Below are 21,836 nucleotides of genomic sequence, written 5' to 3'. Positions count from 1 at the left end.
TGGACATTTCAGAATAAATTTCTGAGCACCGATCTGTCTAAGGATCATTATCAACACATTCGATGGCAAAATGACAGTTCAATAAGTAATTTCTAATCATCCCAAATTAATTTAGAGATTGATAAGTTTATGTTATTACTAACTTTATATTCTCAAGAATAAAGATTTGTATCAGTGGAGGAAGGGACAGAGGATCAATGAGATTTTCCACAAGACAAATAAAATATACATGTTCTAAATTAACATAGTTAAATATTAAAAAGAAACTGTATAAAACATCTGGTTCACCAAAACATTCTTCTAGACATTCTGAAGTTTATCAAAGAGAGTTTCCTTTTAAAGTGTAAATATCCAGCATTTCCTCCATAATATTCTCTTTTTTCTGAAAATACTTTTGTATTCATCCAGTTAGTCTCCCAGCTTCTCCACCTTTTTATGTACTTCATTGAAGTTATTGTAAAAAAAATATGTATTTGTAGACAACCAAATCTTGTGTTTTCTCCTTTTTTCTATTTTCAGACGTAGCTGTTCTCATGGATCCATTGACTGAAATACCTATATAAAAATGCTCAATTTTGTGAGCTCAGACGTATGTTGAGAAATTTTGTTTTCTAACTAAATGGACAAATTCATGTTACAATATTCTGCCAAGATCAGTTTAAATCACATGTACAGTTAAGGCCAGCATTATTCATCTTATTGAAATGTGGAAGTTTAAAGTAAACTTTTAATGTTTGGATACATGCAAAAACATGCGCAGCAACTGCATGAAAGGTTTGATTCCTATAATGCCATAAAAAAATTCTGATTAATTAGAAGGGTATAAATTATGTTCAACATGGTATTTATATTAATTAAAATGTTAATAAAAACTAATTCATTTTAGATTTTCTCTATTTGTTTTGTTGAAATTTTAATTATTTGAAAAGAAAGGAAGAAGGAAAGAAAAAAAGATTGTATGCTGCCACTCATATATAAGATATACTGTATTTTCAATGTATTAGGAATACATAAATACTATATTTTTGATTGAGCAAGAGGCATCCTGAGCTGCCACAGTACCGGAAAATAGATTTTTGTTGCATATTTGCCAGTTGATAATTTAAAGCCAATATTGTAACTATTTCAAACTTAACCAGCCCATAACAATCTGAATAATGCATTAGTCTAACACACACATCAGGAGGATTGATGACAGGCATGTCTTACAGGTTATTAAATGATGTGTTTATTTCTGTTTTCCTGTGTCTGCATGAGCCCAAGGGCTAAATGTGCATGTTTATTACCAGTCCTGCTATAACCTCTTGAAGCACAGAAAAAAAAATGGCACAGGCATTAAAAACATAAAAGGGAAAAAGGGCAGTAATGAATTTAGAGGAAAATGGACATTAATGGTATTAGCATTACTCATGTTCCATATAACAAATTATTGGAAATTTGACAAGCACACCAAATTATCTCCTCATGCCTGACGGGAGTGTGGTGAAGTCCTCTCTACCTGCTGAGGAAAGACAATTTCTGCTCATTTTACTATTTTTAACAATAGAACCAACCCATTAAGACAAATTAATGTCATTATCAAGTCTCTATGAAAATGACAAATACCACGGTTTCGAGCAGCTTTAGAGGCTATTGACAATAATGAAATTCGCTGTACAGGTACTGAAAAGAAACACTCCAAGTAATTATTTTCTAGTAGCTTGTTTGTCTGCCATCCGTTCATTTGCTTTCAGCTCAATTATCTGACTCTGTGAGCATGTGGAGGCGCATAGTGCTCTGCGGCCCACAGAGCGAGGGCCCTAATTGGGCAATTACCGTTCTGTTTCGGGGCTTTTAGCTCCAGTAGAGAGTGGAGGGAGACCGTGGTGTGTAAAACCATGAGGACCTTACATGCACAAAAAAAAAAAAAAAAAAAACACACATACACACACATACATACACTTTTTAAACAAAAAAAGAGAGAATAAAAACAAAACCCAACGCTCTGTATACACACAACACGGACCTATACGACGCCGTTTAGTGCAACAAACAGTGAAAACAGAAAAAAGTGACGATAGGAGCTGCGGGCCAAAATGCAGCCCTTTCAGTGACACGTAATGCAGATGCAGCTCTGAATTATGCCTGCTGTAACTTTCCAAACATGTTAATGCAGAACCATCTCATGCCCATATGCATTCCTGCAGAATTAACTTTCAAAACATTCAACAATCTACTATATAGATAGATAGAAACATCTTTATCTATAGGTATCTGTGGGAACTTGGTTCCCACAGATACCTATAGATACCTAAGCACCACCTGGAAGTGCTTTGCATCATCTGAAAGACAACTTTTCCCATCAGGATGAAGCAATGTGTTGTCTACAATGAGTAAAATAGGTATTTACCAAATCAATGAAATTAAATTCACTAAATGTCTAGAACAACTTAAAAAATCCGCATACAGTACACAAAATAATCAAAACAAGTTAGTCACAAATTAAGTTATTGGTAAATAATGGAATAACAGAGGAAATGTATGAAGCTTATACTTTCAAAAATATTTTAAATTCTTTGTGGAAAAGAATTTTCCCCAAGGAAAATGTGGAAAAGGTAATGAAAACTTAGATGTGACTCTCAGGTGTAATTTGAGGTGTAGTTCTTTCAGTGCGCTCAGATCTTCAATTCTTTCCATAGATTTTGAAATGGATACAATTCAGGTCGACTGGGCCATTTTATCAGCTTGACTTTCTTTATTTGAAATTACAGTGCATAAATTCACAGCCCTTCACTTTTTACACATTTTCTTGTGTTACAACCTTATTCCAAATTGTATCAAATTAATCTCTTTCCTAAAAATTCTTCACACAAATACCCCATTATGATAATGTGGATTTGTTTGTGTGTGTTTTGCAATTTAAAAAAATAAAAGAAATCCAAGAAATCACTTTTATTGATATATTCACAGCCTTTGCCATGAAGTTCAAAATTGAGTTGTTTCCACTGATGATCATTGAAAAGGGTCCACAGCTTAAATCCACCTGTTAAGTTGATTGGATTTGATTATTTGGAGGATTTAGAGGCATAAATCTGGTGAAGAACACAAAACATTTTCTGCTGCTTTGAAAGTCCTGATGAACTCAGTAATGTCCATCACTCGTAAGTGAAAGACGTTTGGAACCAGCAGGATTCTTCCTAGAGCCAACTGGACGTCAAACTGAGCAATCAGAGGAGAAGGGTCTGAGACTGGTCAAGGAGCTGAGTCATTGTTTTTAGGGGATCTTTTTGTAAATAAAATGAATCCCACTTTACTACATATGAAATGAACTGTCAGATTTATGAGCAAGCTAGCACTGGCAATGACCTACTGGAGAAGTGTAGAGACTTGAAAATGTATTAATACCTTTTTGTAACTACAGCCAAAATTTTATTTTATTGGTATTCGATCTGATGGACAAACATAAAACAGCAGGGATTCTGACTAAGTACAAATCTGAAAAGTGTGGTTTGCACGTGATGTGCACTTGCATTCAGCCTCTTTATTCGGATACCTTACATTATATAACTTACCATCATATATAACCTAGAATATAGGAACATGTGGGCCACGATTAATCTCAGCACAAACATGTGTGGTAATTAAAACATAAATTTTTATGATGCAAAGCAGAGTTGTGTGATAAAATGGCTGAAGTTCATACCTATGGACTTAATAGAGAATCTGTGGCCATAACCAAAAGACAAAAATAATAATCATCTGCAAACTTGATTTCTACTCCAAGTTAAGAAAAGTGCTCAAAACTTCAATTTTTAGTTTTAAATTATACATAAAAGTTTGTTTTAATTGAAGTTTTTCTTTATTTAGTTTTATTTGGCTTCTCCTTAAGAGCCATGCTTCACTTTTTCACATTTATGCTTAGTGAGGCTCAAATATCGACTAGGAATAACCAATAAGTTTGGCCACTCTCTGTGCTGAATTACACTCTCGTAAGTTTTTTTTAATCATTTCCACTGTTTTTGCTTGCAGATAATTGGTGGGTGGGTGCTTCCTGTCAATCAGACAGGTGCAACAGCTTGTTAAACACTGTAGACGCCTTGCCAACTGCAGACTCATTTGCATATTTAGTTAGAGGCATATTTTATTAGCAATGCAAATTACCAGCTATTGTGATCATTTGCTTTTAACCATACATTTATTTATTTTATTGTTTTTTACCCAAATAAGGTTTTAATACATAAATGTTAATAAAATAAAATTTTCCCTGTGGACAATGAGAAATATAAAAACAATTGTGGTTTTCCTTCTGCACGGCACATCGAGCTCAGCTGTGATTGGTGCAAGCGGGATGATTTGTTTTAACTTATTTCAGTGTAAATGTCAAAATGTACATTGTAACATGTTATTTCATTTTATCGTGTACATTTGTTTGCAATCTGCCCTTTCTTTTTTATGTGTAGTCCTTGAATGTAATGATTCCTGCTTATCCTGCCATGCCCTGTCAGCCTTTGTGTTTAAGTTTCTTCTCTCTGCCAAGCCTCCCAGTTGCAATCAGTGTTTATTCAGCACACTTGTGCTCTGCCTAATGTCCCTGCTTCACCTGCGCTCTCCTCTTCTTAAACTCCATTCTTCCTCTGCCTCCTTGCCAGATTATCCACAACATTTTTGCAAATAGTTTTCCAATATTTGTCTTTTGCTTCTTGTGTTTGACCTGCTCATGTTTTTTGGCTTCACCATCTTTTTTGATTCTCATTGTTCATATTATGATCTTTGTACATTGACCCATGCCTGAAACTCGGATTACCAATTCCAGCCTTTTTCTCGTTGATAGGCACTTACCTCTCTGTCTTCCTGTGTATGATTATTGACCAGGTGTTTGGATTGACATTTCTGGGAGAGGATTTCTGTGTCTATGCTGTCAGACTGAAGAAGAATGCAGATCCAAAGTCGGTCCTCCAGGGCCGGTATTAGAGCTCTCCCTGGTTCAAACACACCTGGATCAAATGATTGCTCGTTGGCAGACCTCTGTAGATCATCCACATGCAGAGGAGGCTGAAACTGACACAAGAGTTAGTACTGGGCTCATTAGGAGAATTTGAAGAATAAGTAAGATCCAAGAGATGGCAGGAGTGCAACAATACTGGATGCAAGCTGCTGTTAAAATCTAAAGAAGAAGACTAACACAAGGGAGAGAACTAAGACCTGCAGGATACTGCGCTTTGAGAACTGACTTTGGACTACTTTGTATGTTCGTTCCCACTCATCAGGATCCAACACTGTTTGCAACGTTTAACCCTGAACCAGTGTCGTAAAACAAACTTTATTTCAACAAAACAATTTGTGTTGTGGCTAAATTTTCAGGTGCCCTCTGTGGTGCATTACACGGGTTTATTTCTGTGTATTTTTAATTTCAATTTCCTACAACTGACATTTCTGAGAAACCATTTATTTAATAACTATGCACCATGTTATATTATTGCTCATTGCTAGATTAGCATTGTGCAAAACAAAGACCAAATTTCAGACTTGCAACCTCTGAAAGTTGGCTTGTCACCCTCCCTCTTCCTCCCCTCTAATTTTCATCCTCTCCCAGCGCTGCGCTCTCTCCCGCTCACTTTAGCATTCTGTCACGCGTTTCCTGGATCATGTAGCTCGTGTTAATTAAACCCTCTTTCAGATCATTTTCTTGCTCAAGTGGCCTCGGTGCTGCACCCATTAGGCAAAAAGCTCTGTTATCTGAATTTCCAAATGTAGCTCAACATTTATTAAAGTGAAATTCACCCAGTAATTGCCCGCCTCGGTATGCCCCATGTCTCCCTCTTACCTCCAGGGCCACCTGCTCAGAGACACCTCCAACTATTTACCGGCATGACGCAGAGGTAATTAGACCCCTGTGACCCGGTCCACTAAGAGCTCGGTAATTGCGTTAATAAAAAAATTAACAGCAGCAGCATGAGGATCATTATGTAAAAATACCCAGTAATGAAGCATTAGCCTTGATTTTATTTGGATTAAAAACAGCTATTGGTATTTAAAGGTGACAGTGTCTGTTGAGTAGAAAAAGTTGCTGCTTTTTTGTTTTTGTTTGTTTTAATCAATTCCTCTGTAAGAAAAAGCAGATGGTCAGAGAATGAATGTCAATTTACAGGTTTTTTTCATGTTCATGCAACTCAGGCTAGAATAATTTCATGTGAATAACATGTTTTAAATATCTGTGAATCTGCGTTCTTTTTTAAATAACACTGCAGAGGCTTTGACTGTTGCAATTTATTAACCAGCACATTTAATTTTTCAATATCAATAAGATGTACTGTTAGATACATGGCATATGGTTCTACAATTATGTGAAAATACATTTACCTCTTTATGCATTTGTTTTTTGTCAAACTTAAATGTTTCAGATCATTAAATTGATTTTAGTATGCATAATGTAGAATCAAAACCTATTTCCAAATGTTGTTTTCATTTAAAATGGGGAACATTTCTACTCAAACACACTGTGAAAATGTATTTGTCTCTCTTCTAAAATAATAAATAGCGATGAGCAAAATATTTTAGATCAGATCAGATTACTCCTGGACCTGGAGAATTAGGAAATCATATATAATCTAGCAACTGAAGCAGGCTAAAAGGCTTTTAAAATAACAAAACTCATTCATGCGATCTAAAGAAATTACATAACAGATTAAATCAAGTTTTTGACATGGATTAGCCTGTAAGGAGTTAAAAAATCATTTGATTGTAAGACGCCAGCTCACCACGGTTAGAGCTAATATCCACAAATCCAGAAAAGATGAAGCAATGGTGAATCATCCCAAGTGTGATCACTGACTTATCTAGAATAGATCTACAGATCTGCAGACTTCACTTGGTTCAATTAAGGTCAGGGTTCATGGTTCAATAAAACCACTGCAAGGAAAAAGGGCAAAATTGTCTAACATTTGCCTAAAAGCTCCAGATAAAATATATTAAAAATAAACCCTGGACCAATAAGACAAAAACAGAATATTGCATTTGAACTGTCTATTCCTGCGAGATACTGTTTCACAAATATAACTGTCTGATTAACTATATTTAGCTTTGTGTCTTCAAAGACGTGCAGGAGAGACTTTTAAATTGTAGAAGAAAAGTTTTGTCAGTGCCGCATTAAGCCTGTTACGCTGCATGCACTAACGTATCCAGGATAATTGCATATATAGTGACATCATATGGACAAATAGTGCAACTGCAGTCAGCTGCATCTTCTGCGAATCTGTTGACGATAACCATAGGATTGAGCTGGTTCCTCTGTGAGCTTGGGTGAACAAAGTGACAGTGAAAGAAATCTCTGCTTACAATTTGTACCTTCTTTGACATCAGCTTTGAACAGACTAAGCTCCTGGTTAAATCCTGTTGTCTCCATGACCATCTAATCTCTCTGCAGGGTTCAACTGCATGATCGATTTAAAAATGAGAACGCATACATTTTCAAGGTTAAAGAGGGTATTCTGGTATATAGTAACTTTAGAGCTGCTTGGTTTTTCTCAGGCATCCTGGTGTGCTGGAAATAATTGGACAAATCAAGTCAAGAATCACAATCTTAGATGTTTGGGGTTTTTTTTACCACAATGTCTGTAAAATACTAAAATAAAAGTTTTTAGAAAGAGAAGAAAAGCATCAGATTTAGGTTACAATTTTAATTTCCGTGCAAAAAATCTAAATGTCAACTTTTCAAGACTTACCTTGCTTGGAAGACAGCAATATCTTTGGTTGATGTGATCATTTATATATCAGAGGAAGATCTTCTGAGCCAATTTTAAAGCAAAAGCAGCAACAATTAGTGTCTTATTTGGACTATAAGTAAGTAAAGTTTGTTTATGAAACCGTTTTCACCAACACAAAGTCACAAAACGCTGTAAAACAAACATTTAAATTAAAAACAAAAACAAGTATAGGAAGCAGAATAAAGTCATGGCATAAAAGCCTGGGAAAACAAGTTCTTATCTGGTTTTTAAAAACCTCCACAGAGTCAGCAAAGCAAAGCTGCAGGAGAAACTGTTCTAGAGTCTTAGAGTTGCAGTTGTTACGTTGCAGACGTCCTTTTTATGTGTATTTTTGTCCTCTGTTCAGTTTCTTTGAGTTGAACGGGGGCCTTGGCCGCGGCCTCACTCATTATGATCTGGCCCTATTTTTATTTACAGCATCATGACCTCACAGTATTCATAGCTTCACACCTCAACCCCCTATTCACTCTCAGCAAATAAACACGGCACATGTTGGGCCCCTAAAAAAAGAGTCTTTCCCTGCTGAAAAGGTACAGAGGTTTTGTTGGTTTCCTGCAACAATGTGGGATGCCGCACGAGGAAGCAGAATCCGAACGCTAATTAGGAAATGAGGAACGTGGCCTCGCCTTTCCTGAATGCTCTTTCGGGCATCATTTTATTTCTGATCAGTCAACCATGCACAATCATCCACCTGCTACCTCCAAATGATGGATGCTTTTTTTGTTCTTCCTTTTTTGGGGGGTTTTCCTAAAAGAATTTTAATGGGTTTCCAAACATTTGCACTTTGCATCCACTACCATAGAAAGTATTGTTAAAACACAGGAGGCTAGGTTACTCTATTTAACACCCAAGATGAGGAGCATTTCTATATACATGTTTGTGGGGGTGAGCAGGGGCATGGGCGTGTGTGTGCGTATGTGTGTGAGTGTGTTTAATTATAGCAAATATTCTGACCAAAGTAACAGCAAAATCTTCAGTTTGTTTTAACTTGAATACAAAAGCCTATTACTGAACAAATTAAAGCACTTAGCTAATTTGGAAATGCACTTTTTTTTAACATACTGTAGGTCTCAAATGCTAATAATCTTTCTGTTTAACAGTACTAAACGTACAAGTCTTTTACCATGATCTGAAATCTTTGACAGTCCCTAATATAGAGATTTATTTGGTGAAGATTATGCAATATCTTGCAAAATGTTGTACTTAAGATTTTAATTTTATGTTTTACAAATTTGGTCATTTTAGGAATGTTTCATGTTGTGAAATATCTAAGTGAAGCTAACAATAGCCTACTCATTCTAGCTACCAAAGAGGCTTTTTCTTTGAAGGTCAGACCAACAGAAGCGATTGAGTCAGAGGCCTTCCAAAAGACTGTTTTTAAAAGAGGTCTGACAAATAATAGAAAAGCAAATGTTGAGAAATGAGAGCTTAGAAGATTAGAACATTTTATACAGAATGTTAGCATAGCGTTAAAGACAACTCTCAGGGGATAATGTGAGAACAAAGAGCAGAGGAGAGGGTTACTGACTGAGGTCAACTTGTGTCAACCTGAGTTACGTTCAGATGAGTGCACTGAGGCTGACCTGTGGACCAAGTGTAAAGCCAGGATCGGCCTGCTTTAAGAGCTCACTTTCATTTGAAATCCTTGATGTCATTATATCTCCAGTGGGCCATGAGCCTTCAGTTGACAGCCTCTCGGCTTGACGACATTATCATTTTCCCTGTGTCAAAGATTTCCCAGTTTGCCTGCATGTGTGAAGTCACACATTGGTGATCTGCTGACAAATTATTCTGTTCATAAAGTCTGGACAATGACACAAATTCCAGCTTCAGCAAAGTCTGTTGGAGTGCTAATGCTGTCTGTTGAGCCAATGGGGGTCAAAAATAGTTTTCTTTCTAATCAAATCTAATTAAAACCTAAAATATTTTACATTTTTCTCTAGAAAACAGAAACGATCTTTGGACAAAGGTTTCTGAGAAACTGTTTAATCAGGCATTGAAATTGGCCTCCAGAATTAAAGTAAAGAGTCTTTGTGTCATATTTTACTATGTCTTGTTATTTGAATACTGAACTTGATTTTAGGGGTTCCTTCTTTTGCTAACGTTAGCCTGCACCAAAGTGGAAAAACTAGTCCATACATTTATGCATTTGTTATTTTAATGCTGGAGTATTGCAATTCTTTGCTTACAGGAAAACCAACAAATTCAGTGAAATATTTTCAATTTACCCAAAATACTACAGCAATCATTCTGCTGAAAAAGAGATATTCTATTTCACAAACTTTGGCTTCTGTTCATTAGCTCCCCACTAATTCCAGTATATTTTTACGTTCTCCTTTTTAAATACAATTATCAGAGAACTGAATATTCCATATGAGTTAAATAATTCAGAAATTCCCAAAAGTATGAAATTATATATTGCCAGCAAATATAAAAGACACATCCTACTTATAATCATAGTCATAATATAGATTGCAAACAAAATTCCTAAATTAATCGCATTGTATTGATACAAACTGCTTTATAATATGCACCAAAGAAAAATATGTCATAAATTGATGGTAAATAAATACATTGAACTGAACTAAATTAAATTAAAACGGAGTCAGGTTTAAAAAGCTATGCAAAGAAAGTACTATTTGCAGAAATAAGGATTGGTAATGTTCAATTATTTTGTTAGATAGCCACCTTGTGGTTAAATTGAGTAATACATTACTTCACTTCACATATTTCAGTCAACAACTTTACGCTGTTTTTTTTAAAAGTTATTTTTCAGATATAAGGATTTATACATCCTACTTTTCCTAATGTTTTACATTTTCTGGAGTCAGTAATGCTACCAAAATATGAATAAGATAATTTTTGGAACATTATTTTGTATTACTTACTGTAAAATAAATAATGAAACTCCTGCTTTTTCTTGAAAAGCCAAGACTGATTGAAGAAGCATAGTAACATTCTTTATTGTCCTTTATGTTAAGGACAATAAATCAGAGCTGTTTAGCAAAGAAGTGGGAGTTTGGGTAGACCAGGACATCGGGTAAACAGAAGAGAATAAGTAAAAAGGCATTTTGTCTTTGCCTCAAAAACTATATGGCAAAGCCAATGTTGCAAATGCACAACGATATCTGCAGGAATTACAGCAAATTATTATAAGTTGATGATTAAATTAACCGGTACCAAATTACTTGTCTTAATATACATAATTGTACCCTAGAACAAAAAAATGTCTAGTTTTAAAATTCTTAACTTGTTGCCTTACGATACAACTAGTTGATGATTTGAGTAGAGTAAAACCTGCCGTGCCAATCCAAAGAGAGATTCTTATAAAACTGCTCCCTAATTTTCTCCTCTTTAGATCTAGATTAGGTCTTAGCTCTGCAGAAAGACCTCACCATGCCTCCTGAAATCTCTTCTGATAGCGATGGTCTTTCTTTCTTTTCAAACTCTGAACTTCATGGCCTCCACAACTTTGCAGAGACATTGCCCTTTCCTCCTGCCACCCAGCACACGATGAGATTCCTCAGCGCACACAGTCACACAGGCTTTTAGACACTCATTAGCCCCTACTAATACAATAAGTGTCACCTTCCATTTCATGGTGCTGTGTTTGATATCAAGATTGGAAACTAACCAAGTCTGTTCAAGATGGGCATCATACCCCCCTCATGCACTGTATTGTCTTTCAGGCACAATGTTGAATTGTATTCTCCTTGACTATATTTTTTTTAAATTTTAACGTATTCTCTTCATACATGTAAATGCACAAACAGATTTCTCACAAAAAACAGAACACCTCTGGTGTATACATTCTTAGAAAAGGCAGAAGTGACGTGCATTTTGTTAATTTCGACCGTAATTTCAGGGAGAGTCGTTTAAAACTCTACTCTAACCCCCAACCTGCTGTCTTGCAACTGACTAATTAAGACCCTTAATTCTCCATGGCGTCGCCTGACTGTGGCTGTGAGCTCACGTGAAGGCCTGCTTGAAACAGCATGGGGGAAGACACTTATATCAAAAATGCAGTGTTGTTTTTTTCCCCTGTAGTTTAATAGAGAAAAAAAATAAACTAATCATAGTAAGCTAGTATTTAGAGATGTACCAATCAGAAAAATCTGTGTGAGAATTTCTGATGTCCACTATTGTAAAGTTCTAACATGCCAATACAATTTGAATGGATACCTATGTAGAATGATTTTGCAGCTTCTGCATAAACAGAAAACCTAACTGTCCATAACAGGGATTTTCAAAGTATTAGAGAGACATCGTCCAGTAAAAAAAACTCCCAGGGCTTGGCAGACAACACTGTGGTAGTAGAGCATCTTCTGATCCACAACATGGAAATCACAAATTTAAATAATCAAGATTATGCTTCCTCCTTTTTTATTTTCCTTGACCCAAACTTTTCTGGTTTATTTTTTTTATTCTCATGTCACCCCATGACACCACCAATGTGACTCACTAGGAGCCGATGTCTCATTATTACACATCTCTGCTGTGACCTGACCAGTTAGAGCTGAGGAAAGATGGATTCACTGATGAGAAATAAAAGATCACGATCAGTCAATTGTAAAATTGGTTATATAATGTCACAAAAAATCTACTATTATACTATGGCTGTAAAAAATGACTATGTTTTCTTGCTTACTGTATAAAATGCCTTAAAAAATGTAGTGATATTCTGCATTAATAACTAATACTAATTGTAAGTAATACTTAAGTTGCTACATGTTAAAACAACTAAAGCCTTGCTAACCAATGTACAGATGATTACAATAGTATGTTCTGTCTTTGGCCAAAAGCTTTAGGCTCTTCACTCTGGCAAAGAGCTTACTGTCTACTGTGAGCAGCACAGGCTCTGAAGACCTGCAACAGATGAGTTCAAAATAAGCGTGACATTTGTTAAACAGGCGAAGCCCCACAACACCAACGTTTGACAACATGATGGGGGTAGGTAATCATTAAGGCCTTCACTTAAACAAGCAGCAATTATTCAGGTCTGGTTCAAGCCAAAGCCACTCTGTTGATAAAATGGAGGCTATTTGTACCATCAGCTGGGAAGTTTTGACAGATTTTGATCAGACAAACATAGCTGGGAAAGTAAAACTCAGCTTTTGAAGGGGTTAAAGGTATACGATAACGATTAAAACTGTTTCAGTATCAGCTCTGTCACCAAGCCTAAGTCTATGAATTCCTTCCTCTTGCACTTGTACTCCTCTTTACGTGCAAACAAACCTTCGACCTCACTCCTTCCTGTCCAACAAAGGTAGCAATAATGGCGAGTGAGGCATGGCGAAGAACATGCCAAGGAGCCCCCTCCACTCCATCCGCCTCCTTGTGCCTCTACCCACTATCCAGAACCATTTGGACCACAGGGAATGGGTTAATCACATTAGAGGCCCAGAAGAGAGATGGGAAGTAGACAGTACCGTGACAGCCGGGGTAGCACTGGCACGACTAATCCCTTTAGGCTGAGGAAAAAAGGGGGACGCCATCTCGCCTACGAGGCTAAGAAAGAAAAAAACATTTTCCCAGGAATGAGTTCACCTGTATGGTAACACAGCGAAGTTGGCCTGTTGATGCCTATTAGGAGAAACAATCGCACTTGGCACGCACGAGTGTTTTTTTCATGCTGGGCATCACGTCATTGTCAGCGGCTGAAAAAGAATCAGCAGCAGACAGTGGCATTGCATGAGATCCTCTTTCATGCCACGGTGAAGCAGCTCCTTTCAACCCACCCCGCTATCAGTCTCGCAAACAGTGAGAAGATGGGGAGGGGTGCTGTAAGGAGGACAGAGCCCATTTCATCTGCCATTGTAAGTGCACCCGAGTTCAACCTTAATGTAAACCTTTGCAGGCAGGATATGAATGGGATGCTCTCCATAAAAACACATCCTGCTGGGTAATCCGGCAGATGGCTTCAGCTGCGGACACTACAAGAGAGGCCGGCCGCTGTGGGAGTAGCAGGGAAAGGCCGATCGGCAGCCACTCTTCAGGAGATGTGATATCGGGATTCTTAACTCCCCTTAGCAACGCTGGGAAGAAGAGCCGTCAGTTTAGATCCATCAAGTTCTCACTTAATCTCGCTCACTACTTTTTTTTCTCTGCGTTTTCCCCCTTTTTTTTTTGTATCTTCCCCTTTTGTTGCAGGGATTAAGCCAAGTGGTAAAACAGAGATTTAATGATCTTTCCATGGCTATGTGCACCACTTAAACCATGAGACAAACAAGTTGAGGCATTCTAAGAGTCACCCCCTATAAAGATGGCTGCTCAGGAACTGTGAGGCTTTTGATACAGCCTTAAGCTGCTGCTGATTTTTTTTTTCCTCTGGTGCAGAGCTCTGCTATGGGAAAATTTTAAGTTTTGTAAAAAGCCATTGTAAACAGACAGAGAACAGTTGGGGAAACTTCTTGATAGCTTTGTAATGATAACGCTTGGTGAATTTCAGTGGTTCGTAAAAGCAGAAAATTCATTATCCACATTAAATGATCACAAAATAATAAATATTGGCTATATTTTAGGTTTTCAGTTGTCCATCCATCTGTTATCTCGCACATTTGTCGTTGGAGGGTCTCCAGGGAGACAGGTGCCTGCCTCCAGCGATCATCAGGTGAGAGGCAAGATACACAACAGACATGTCGCCAGTCCAACGCAAGGTTTCCAGTTGTCATGCTCTTTCTATTTTTTGAAATTGAATTGAACAATGCTTATATACTGGTGAAAATCATTTATTCAGTTTGCTGATGTCTATCATCTAAAATCCTGATAAAGCAAACAGAGGTTTGAGTTACTCTCCTGCAAGGCGCTGAAATTTTTTTTAACATGTTATACATTGATATACATTAAAACATTTTTGGCAAGTGCAAACATGAAAAGAAGACCACAGTGTTAACTGATAATCCTGAGTAATTCTCAGTCTTTACTGGTAATAACTGGGAAAGGTATTGGCTGTGGTCATTATAAAATAGCACTAGAAAGCCATAATAGGAGGACAAATATCAGAAGAGGGACATTCAGTGTGTAATGGAGGGTAGAGGTGTATGTGTTAATGCCTATGTGCAGTAAGTGGATAAACTGGTTGTTGGCTACATTATGTGACACCAGCAGGGTCAATGATGATGAAAACGAGGACTGTAAGCACTGTAGCACAGGGGTTAATAGTCCTGAGCTGGCTTTGAGATTATGATGTTTTCTGTAGTATGGAAGACTCATGGGGGTAAAATGTTGTTTCCAGGTTTAATGCCAGTAAAACTCTCAGAAATAGACAATGGCTTTTAAAGTACAGCACAGAAACAGAACAGGGACTAACCATGAAACTTTGTTCAGAAATGTTCTCCCCAAGCAGTGACTTTTTTAAAATTCTCCTTTTGCTTTGGATATTTTTGTAACATACTTAGCATATGTGTACCCAGGTCATGCGCAGACTTGAAATGTTAACTTTTATGCCTTGCCAGATATCTAACTGCATGAACAGCCTGGGGGATGTGGTTGAGTGCATTCATTCACAGGAACTGGACATTTTTTTGAGAAACAGAGCATATGCTCATCACAGAAACACAAATCAAGCTTTCTTACAACAAATTAAGCTTTTAAAAGTGATGTTTTAAATTATTTCAGAGTTCCCCCTGCAAGTTCCCAGAAGGAACAAAAAAAAAAAATACTGCTCACTGTAAATTATGACTGCAAAATCCAACTGAAGTCCCATGTCCAGATCTACATTCACATAGAAACGTCTTCTCCTTGGGAACATTTTGTTAAAAAGAAAATAATTTTATCTCAAGTAGCCATATAATCTTCTAGACAAATTAGTTGCTTAAATTAATAGGTTTGATTTAATGTTACAGTTAAGTGCTTAGAAAACTGGTTTCTTATGGGTTCAGTTGAGTGAAACCTGAGACAAAATCACTCACAATCAACAGAGAACATGAAGGTGAAATCACAAAAACAGTAATGAAATTATCCCATGTCAAATATAGTGAGAAGGTCGCAGGTTTGTTATGAATTGCATATAGAAAGAAGCTACTTGGCTATAACTGATAATCAGGGTTTCTACATATTATCATTCAAAATTGCATTACATTCTCGACTTAACTTTTCCTTATTTTATTTTATTTTTTTCAAATATTAAATATTCATGTTTATTCCAAATCTATGGCAGATATATCAGATTTTCAGGTCACAACACAAAAAGAAATGAGATAAACAAATTCCTTCCCTTTTGTTCTGTTCAGCTGCAGCACAAGAAAGAGAACCTCATATGCAAGATTTTAATCACAGTCAGTGTAGAGCTCTTCTAACGGGTCTATTTCCTCAAGAGGAGCAGGATCATCGATAACTTCTTCCTTCTTTCGGACAGGATTCCATCTTTGCATGATCTTTCTTCCAGGCTAAAAAAATAAATAAATAAAACGCTTAGTTTTTACAGTTAAAATAAATTAAATAAAACCATGTATATATTTTGGGTCGAACTGGGAGGCTTGAGAAATGTTTGTACAAAAAACAAACTGTCTGATGAGAGCAAATCAGCGGTGGATAACTCTCAAAGTGTATATTTACGTTGAATGGGTTATATATAACACACTTAATACATTCTGGCATTTTGTACTGCAGGAGCCATATATCCTTTTCTGTGTTTATCGCCACCAGGGGGCGAATTTCATTTTGAGTTCTGTGTGTCTGATGGGGGATGGGTATTTAAGGTCAACCGTGATTCGGTTCAGGTGTTGTTAATGGGAAGAGGCAACAGTTTTCCACTGTGTTTGGTTTAGGTTTTGATGTCGAATTTACGTGTAACTACATGGAAGTAGCAAACAATGGACATTGTTCTGTACAATAAATGACCTTTTTATAAGTCAAACTAAAGATCGGCATGGTAAATCTCTACTGAACGCACGTAAGAACAGCGCCTTCAAGCACAACAACCAGTAGCCTAAAATATAGGATTTTAGCCGCTACATTTACTATACTGATATAAACTGATTAGACAGTATCAGTGGTTGTTTTTGTCATTTTAGAGAAACTCACAACTTTCCTGATCTCTCCCGAAGCTCTTCTCATGCACTTGCTCATCTTTATTCTCTGCTTCTCTCTCTCCTCCCGGAGCTTTTCCTCATGCGCCCTGGAATAGGAAGAGGTGCCATAAGACAGACAGTTAAACTAAAGTTCACAAAAAAGATCACTTATCCTAGATGGCAAATTTTAGTCCTTGATATTGAAATTCTTTCTAAATTTTATTTTATTGTTTTCATTGAAAGGGTCAAGTTTCTTAACCACTTACACTAAGATTTAACTGGTTAGGAATTTACTGGAGATCCGCACCAGCCCCCCTGGTGATGCTATAAGGATAAGAGTGTTTGGGAAATGGACACTCTTTTTGTTTTTCTATCAAATAAAATCCCAATCAAAACAGTCAAGCTTGTTGTAGTAACATTGCAAGAGAAATAAATGTTTTTGGAAGACATTGCATGTAAATCTGACTTTACAATGCTTTCCCATAGTGAGGGAAACAAACCTTATTTTCCTCTCTCCATCCTTGATTTCCCACAGTGTCTCAAACATATCTCTAGGGATTTTCTCAATTTGCTGGAGCAAGAGGTTCATACGGTGCTCAACACAGCAGAGCTTTTCCAAAGTTGCTTGATTGATAATCCGACTCTCGAAGCAGCAAAGGTAAACTTCTGTTACCTTCTTACCCAGAGCTTCTAACAGTATATCCTGTGATAAACAAGAAGAGAGTTATACTTGACATTGATAGGACTTTTTTTTTTTTTTGCAGCACTCTAAACTTCCCATGCTGATTTTCTTTACCTCGTCTTTTGTTTCTAATGAGTTATGGAGCTGAACCTGCTTTCTGAGCACGACAGCTCTCTTCTTTTCCATTTCAATTCTGCTCTCCAAGTTGCTTTCTTGCTGTGTTAGTTTCTTCTCGTCCTCTTCCCTTCACAAATAGAAAGCAGATTTTGGAGTTATGTGTCTTTCATATCTATCATCTACTTGGCATTTGGTTTAAATTTACATATCACCACATGCCGCTGAAAATTGTATGTGTCCTATGCCTCTTCTTTGAAGTGTTTTGCTATAATACTGGTATGTCTAAAATGACTTCCTAAATAAAACGTTCACATTCTCACATTTTAAGTTTGGTGGTGTCCAAGGTCTGCTCCAGTATTTTATCCATTTCAGTGGCGTTTTCTATCAGAGAAAGGATCTGGTCAGTTAACTCCGATGGTAAAACCACAACCTCAAAAGGATCAGTGAAGTAGATCTCGACTATCCTCTGCAAAGAGAAGGGGAGGAAAACCAAACTGGGTCATTGAACAATAAAAAATAGGAAGTGTTTCTGTCTTGAGCTCTGATTTAGGTTGTAAATAACCTCGTCATCGTCACTGTCACTGTCATTAGGCACAGCTGAATCTGTTGATCTGAAAATGCAAAAGAAATCAAACTGATGAAAAAAATCTTAATATCAGTCAGTAAAAATTATACTAAATAAGTAGTTTATAAATGGGCCTCACCCGTTGAAAGATATGGAGGCAAAATTTTAATTATCATGCTGTGAAAACATGATAGTTTTACTTAAGCCTCCTCCTGGTTCCAAATTTGATGTTCCAATTTAAGAAAAACAATACAATATATGCTAAAATTTCTAAAATGTCTAAAAATTAGATGTCTAATATTTAGACATTTTAGATGTTTAAAAAATATCTAATTCTCTTAAGAACTCAACAATAATAATATTGTAAAAATAGTTTGTTCACGATTACTGATTGACACTAATTACGACCACTAATGATAATAATGGATTTTTTTGTTTAAATGAGCTGCCTTTTTTGTACTAAAACAAATATTGAAATACAATTTGAATACCACTACTCAATCCTATACTGAATTCATTCTAATAATCAATATATATAATTTTGCTATGCCTTTTCTGCTTTAAATTTTGCTTTTAAGTATGCCAATATCCTGATCTTATTGAACATCATGTGCCAGATATGAAAACTTTACAGTCAGTTTCAGTACGGCTTTAATTTAATAATAATTAAATAATTAATTCGTTTGTCGCTTTTGATTCACAACGATGACAAATGTGACTGCATGTGCTAGATTATGGGTTAGGAGGCAGAGATCCATAATAATTTAAACAAGTTGATTAACTGTGTTAACTTACTGTGTGTCTGTCTGTGGCGTGGGCGACGTTGTCTCCCAAGGCAGGATTTTATCTGAACTGGATGTCGGAGCTGCTTCCACACCTAAATTAACATCAGATGTACAGCATTTATTTGTACGGCAAAGAAAATATAACCTTGTTTGTACTGTATTGTTTATTTTACGCCTTGAAGAACATTTGATGTCTGAAGAGATTTTCATTGCTAGTTCAGGGATCCTCATAGACTTCAAATCACTATATGCACAAATAATTTTCCCAAATGTACTTGCAAAGTTAACCTTTAAGAGAACTGAGGGATACTTTTTGCTACTATTTTCGAGTCTGTTCAGCAGTGTGTTTTGTATACTTGAAATTTGCCAACATTTTTTGGACAAAATTTAAAATTGTTGTGTCAGGTTCTGAAATTTGCCTTAAAAGATCAAGCTACACAAGAATCCACACATTTGTTCTTGAACAGAAAAAATAGTTTTTTTACATCGATTGTCAGGAGTTTTTGTTCTTATTTTATATACCCACTAGATGGCGCCAATCCCTCTTTTTTCTTTTTACTGTTTTCCGGTGTGTGTCTTAAAAATAGGTGCCAATTATTTTATATTTATATTTTATTTTAAAGGATTGCTTCATTTGAACTCGAAAAACAAAAACCAGACGTATATAATATATTTACAACAAATTTGGGGAGGCTAATGTTTTCATAAGATAAGATAAATCTTTATTGTCATTGTCACAAGGACAACGAAATTCAAACACCAATAAGGAAGGTAATTAGTACAAGTGAAAAAAAAAAGTTTACTTTGGCTGTCTGCAGTTTCTTCAGGCTCAGTGATGTGTTCCTCCCGAGTTTTTTTAGCTTTCAATATTTCAGCTTCCTTGGCTTCCTGCCACTCTTGAGGTGCAAGATTGAACAACACGTTTGCGTAACACTTGTGTCTATTGAGGATATCCTCAACCCTGTCAAATTCACTTCAAAGAGGAGAGACCCGATTTAGAATCGCACACAAGAGATTGCATCTGTTAAAGCAAGACTTTTGTGTTTTTTTGATCGTTTCTCATTTCTACCTTTTGGCAATCATCACTTCCTCCAAACACTTCACCAGTGTAAAACTGCTCTCCTGTTTGGACTTGATGGCATTTTCAAATCTGTTGTTGAACATTAACAATGGTCACAATTTCAGCAAAATCTTGAAAAAAATATTGTTAAACCAACAGTACTAACCACAGATTTTTTTATTACTCACAGGTTTTTTGCATCAATGGGTTTTCTTTCAATTCGTGTGATGAACTTCCTCATGTGGTCAAGTTCTTTCTCACAGAAATGTTGATTGCATTTCACTTCTGTTTCCAGTGGCCTGATGAGTTTCTCCAGGTCAACTGTCTTTTTCTTTAAGTTTGCCAGTTCAACCTGAGGACATGGGAATGTCAGCAAAATCAGCACTTCAATATGTCTAACGACAAGCAGGAAAAGGCACAGAAATACAGAAATGGCTTAGATTGAACAGCAAAACTCTTGATTGACTTAATCATTGCTGAGACCAGTTAGAAGTTGTTTTCCATGAAAGCTAGTTTTTAAAAAAAAAATTTTGTTGCTGCCTTTAATGCGAATGTGACTAATGTATTTATTTTATAAAACTTTGAAATATCAAAACAGCTAAGACCAAAATTATGATTATTCACAAAGATGTTCTTGTAATTCTTTTTTTTTCTGGACTCAAAAGTCTCTATCAACATAAAACATTGTTTTTCTCTTTGTGTGTTACAGACTTTGTGAAATCACGGTTTTACATCGGAGGGAACTAAAATGCATCCAGAAATACAAAAACCTACGGTCAACAGAAAATGATTTCATCAAGTTACCCAACAGTGTCTAGATTTTCACAGAGAGTTTCAACATTTGTGTGTATTTATGTAAAACAGTGAATTGGTTTAATTGGTCATTTCATTATCTTTACTGATTAGTCAAACCAGCTGAAACAATGTGTGTATTTTGATTAGCTTGTACCAAGATATTGACATAAATCTTTCAGGTTATGTATTAGATTGATTTTGACTCCATAACATAACAGCTAAGATTTTGTTTTCATTTAAATTCCCATTGACAGTCATAGAGAGTTCAGGTTGGATTTAATATTTATTCCACACGTTTTCTACTCTATTGGGTTTATCTTTTTGATTCATTTTTGAGATTATTTTATGTTTTAATAGAAGTTTTTTCGGTTACCCTTAGCTCTGTTTTCCTTTCTTTGTAATCTGTGAACTCAGTTCGACCTGTCAGAGAATCTTTCAAGAACAAAAGAGAGGCACGTTATTGCCATTTCTCCGACGTACCACAGTTTACTCAGCTCTCATTTACTCTCTCTGCACTTACTTGGCAGCGTAGTCCAAAACTCTACCGCTGGTATGTTTAGTGTTGACTGTCTCCTGTCCTTTCCCAGGTACATTTCCATTATTGGATCTCTCATTTGGACTGCTGTGGTAGAAATTTTGTTTAGTCTAAAACATTAACTAATGCGTCTTCAAACAACCCTCTAAAAAGTCTATAAATATTAAAAAGGATTACAGGATTGACTTTCAAGAAAAGTACATCATTTTATGCAAACCATTTGACATAACAAAAGCACTCCTTGTTTCACCATTTAAGCCAGGGTCCATCTTAGAGCCGTTATTGCTGGATTCAGAATTGTCACAAACTGCTAAATCAATTTAGCTGAGGCCCGCCTGAAATGAAAATACATGTTAATACGAAAAGGGAAAAAAAAAAAACATTCTTTTGATATCAAAATAATTCAAAGGTATTACCTACCTCCTTATATCTTTGACTTTATATCACCTGAAAACCGCTGCACTGCAAAATTAACAGTTGGAGGTTTTCCAGAGGTAACCATGTGTTACCATGGCAACTGCAGTTCAACTTGACATGTGTCTGT

General features: G+C 36.3%; 1 protein-coding gene across 1 annotated transcript; it reads right to left on the bottom strand.

Annotated features, from left to right (window-relative positions):
- Positions 1–15,995: 15,995 nt before the first annotated feature.
- LOC114152723 (cilia- and flagella-associated protein 100-like) lies at positions 15,996–21,832 on the bottom strand. The gene is made up of 14 exons (XM_028030683.1): positions 21,713–21,832; positions 21,543–21,627; positions 21,278–21,379; positions 21,131–21,189; positions 20,151–20,314; positions 19,972–20,052; positions 19,706–19,875; positions 18,913–18,994; positions 18,115–18,163; positions 17,873–18,018; positions 17,550–17,679; positions 17,254–17,456; positions 16,767–16,860; positions 15,996–16,129 (listed from the first exon to the last, which is right to left on the bottom strand). Exons 2-14 carry the CDS (start codon positions 21,559–21,561, stop codon positions 16,010–16,012), a joined length of 1,419 nt encoding a protein of 472 aa, XP_027886484.1. The 5' UTR covers positions 21,562–21,627; positions 21,713–21,832; the 3' UTR covers positions 15,996–16,009.
- Positions 21,833–21,836: the final 4 nt, after the last annotated feature.

This window comes from Xiphophorus couchianus, chromosome 11 (assembly GCF_001444195.1).
Source record: "Xiphophorus couchianus chromosome 11, X_couchianus-1.0, whole genome shotgun sequence".
Classification (NCBI taxonomy): domain Eukaryota; kingdom Metazoa; phylum Chordata; class Actinopteri; order Cyprinodontiformes; family Poeciliidae; genus Xiphophorus; species Xiphophorus couchianus.
The sequence above is the reverse complement of the archived record's forward strand: the minus strand, read 5'-3'. Positions and strand labels throughout refer to the sequence as shown.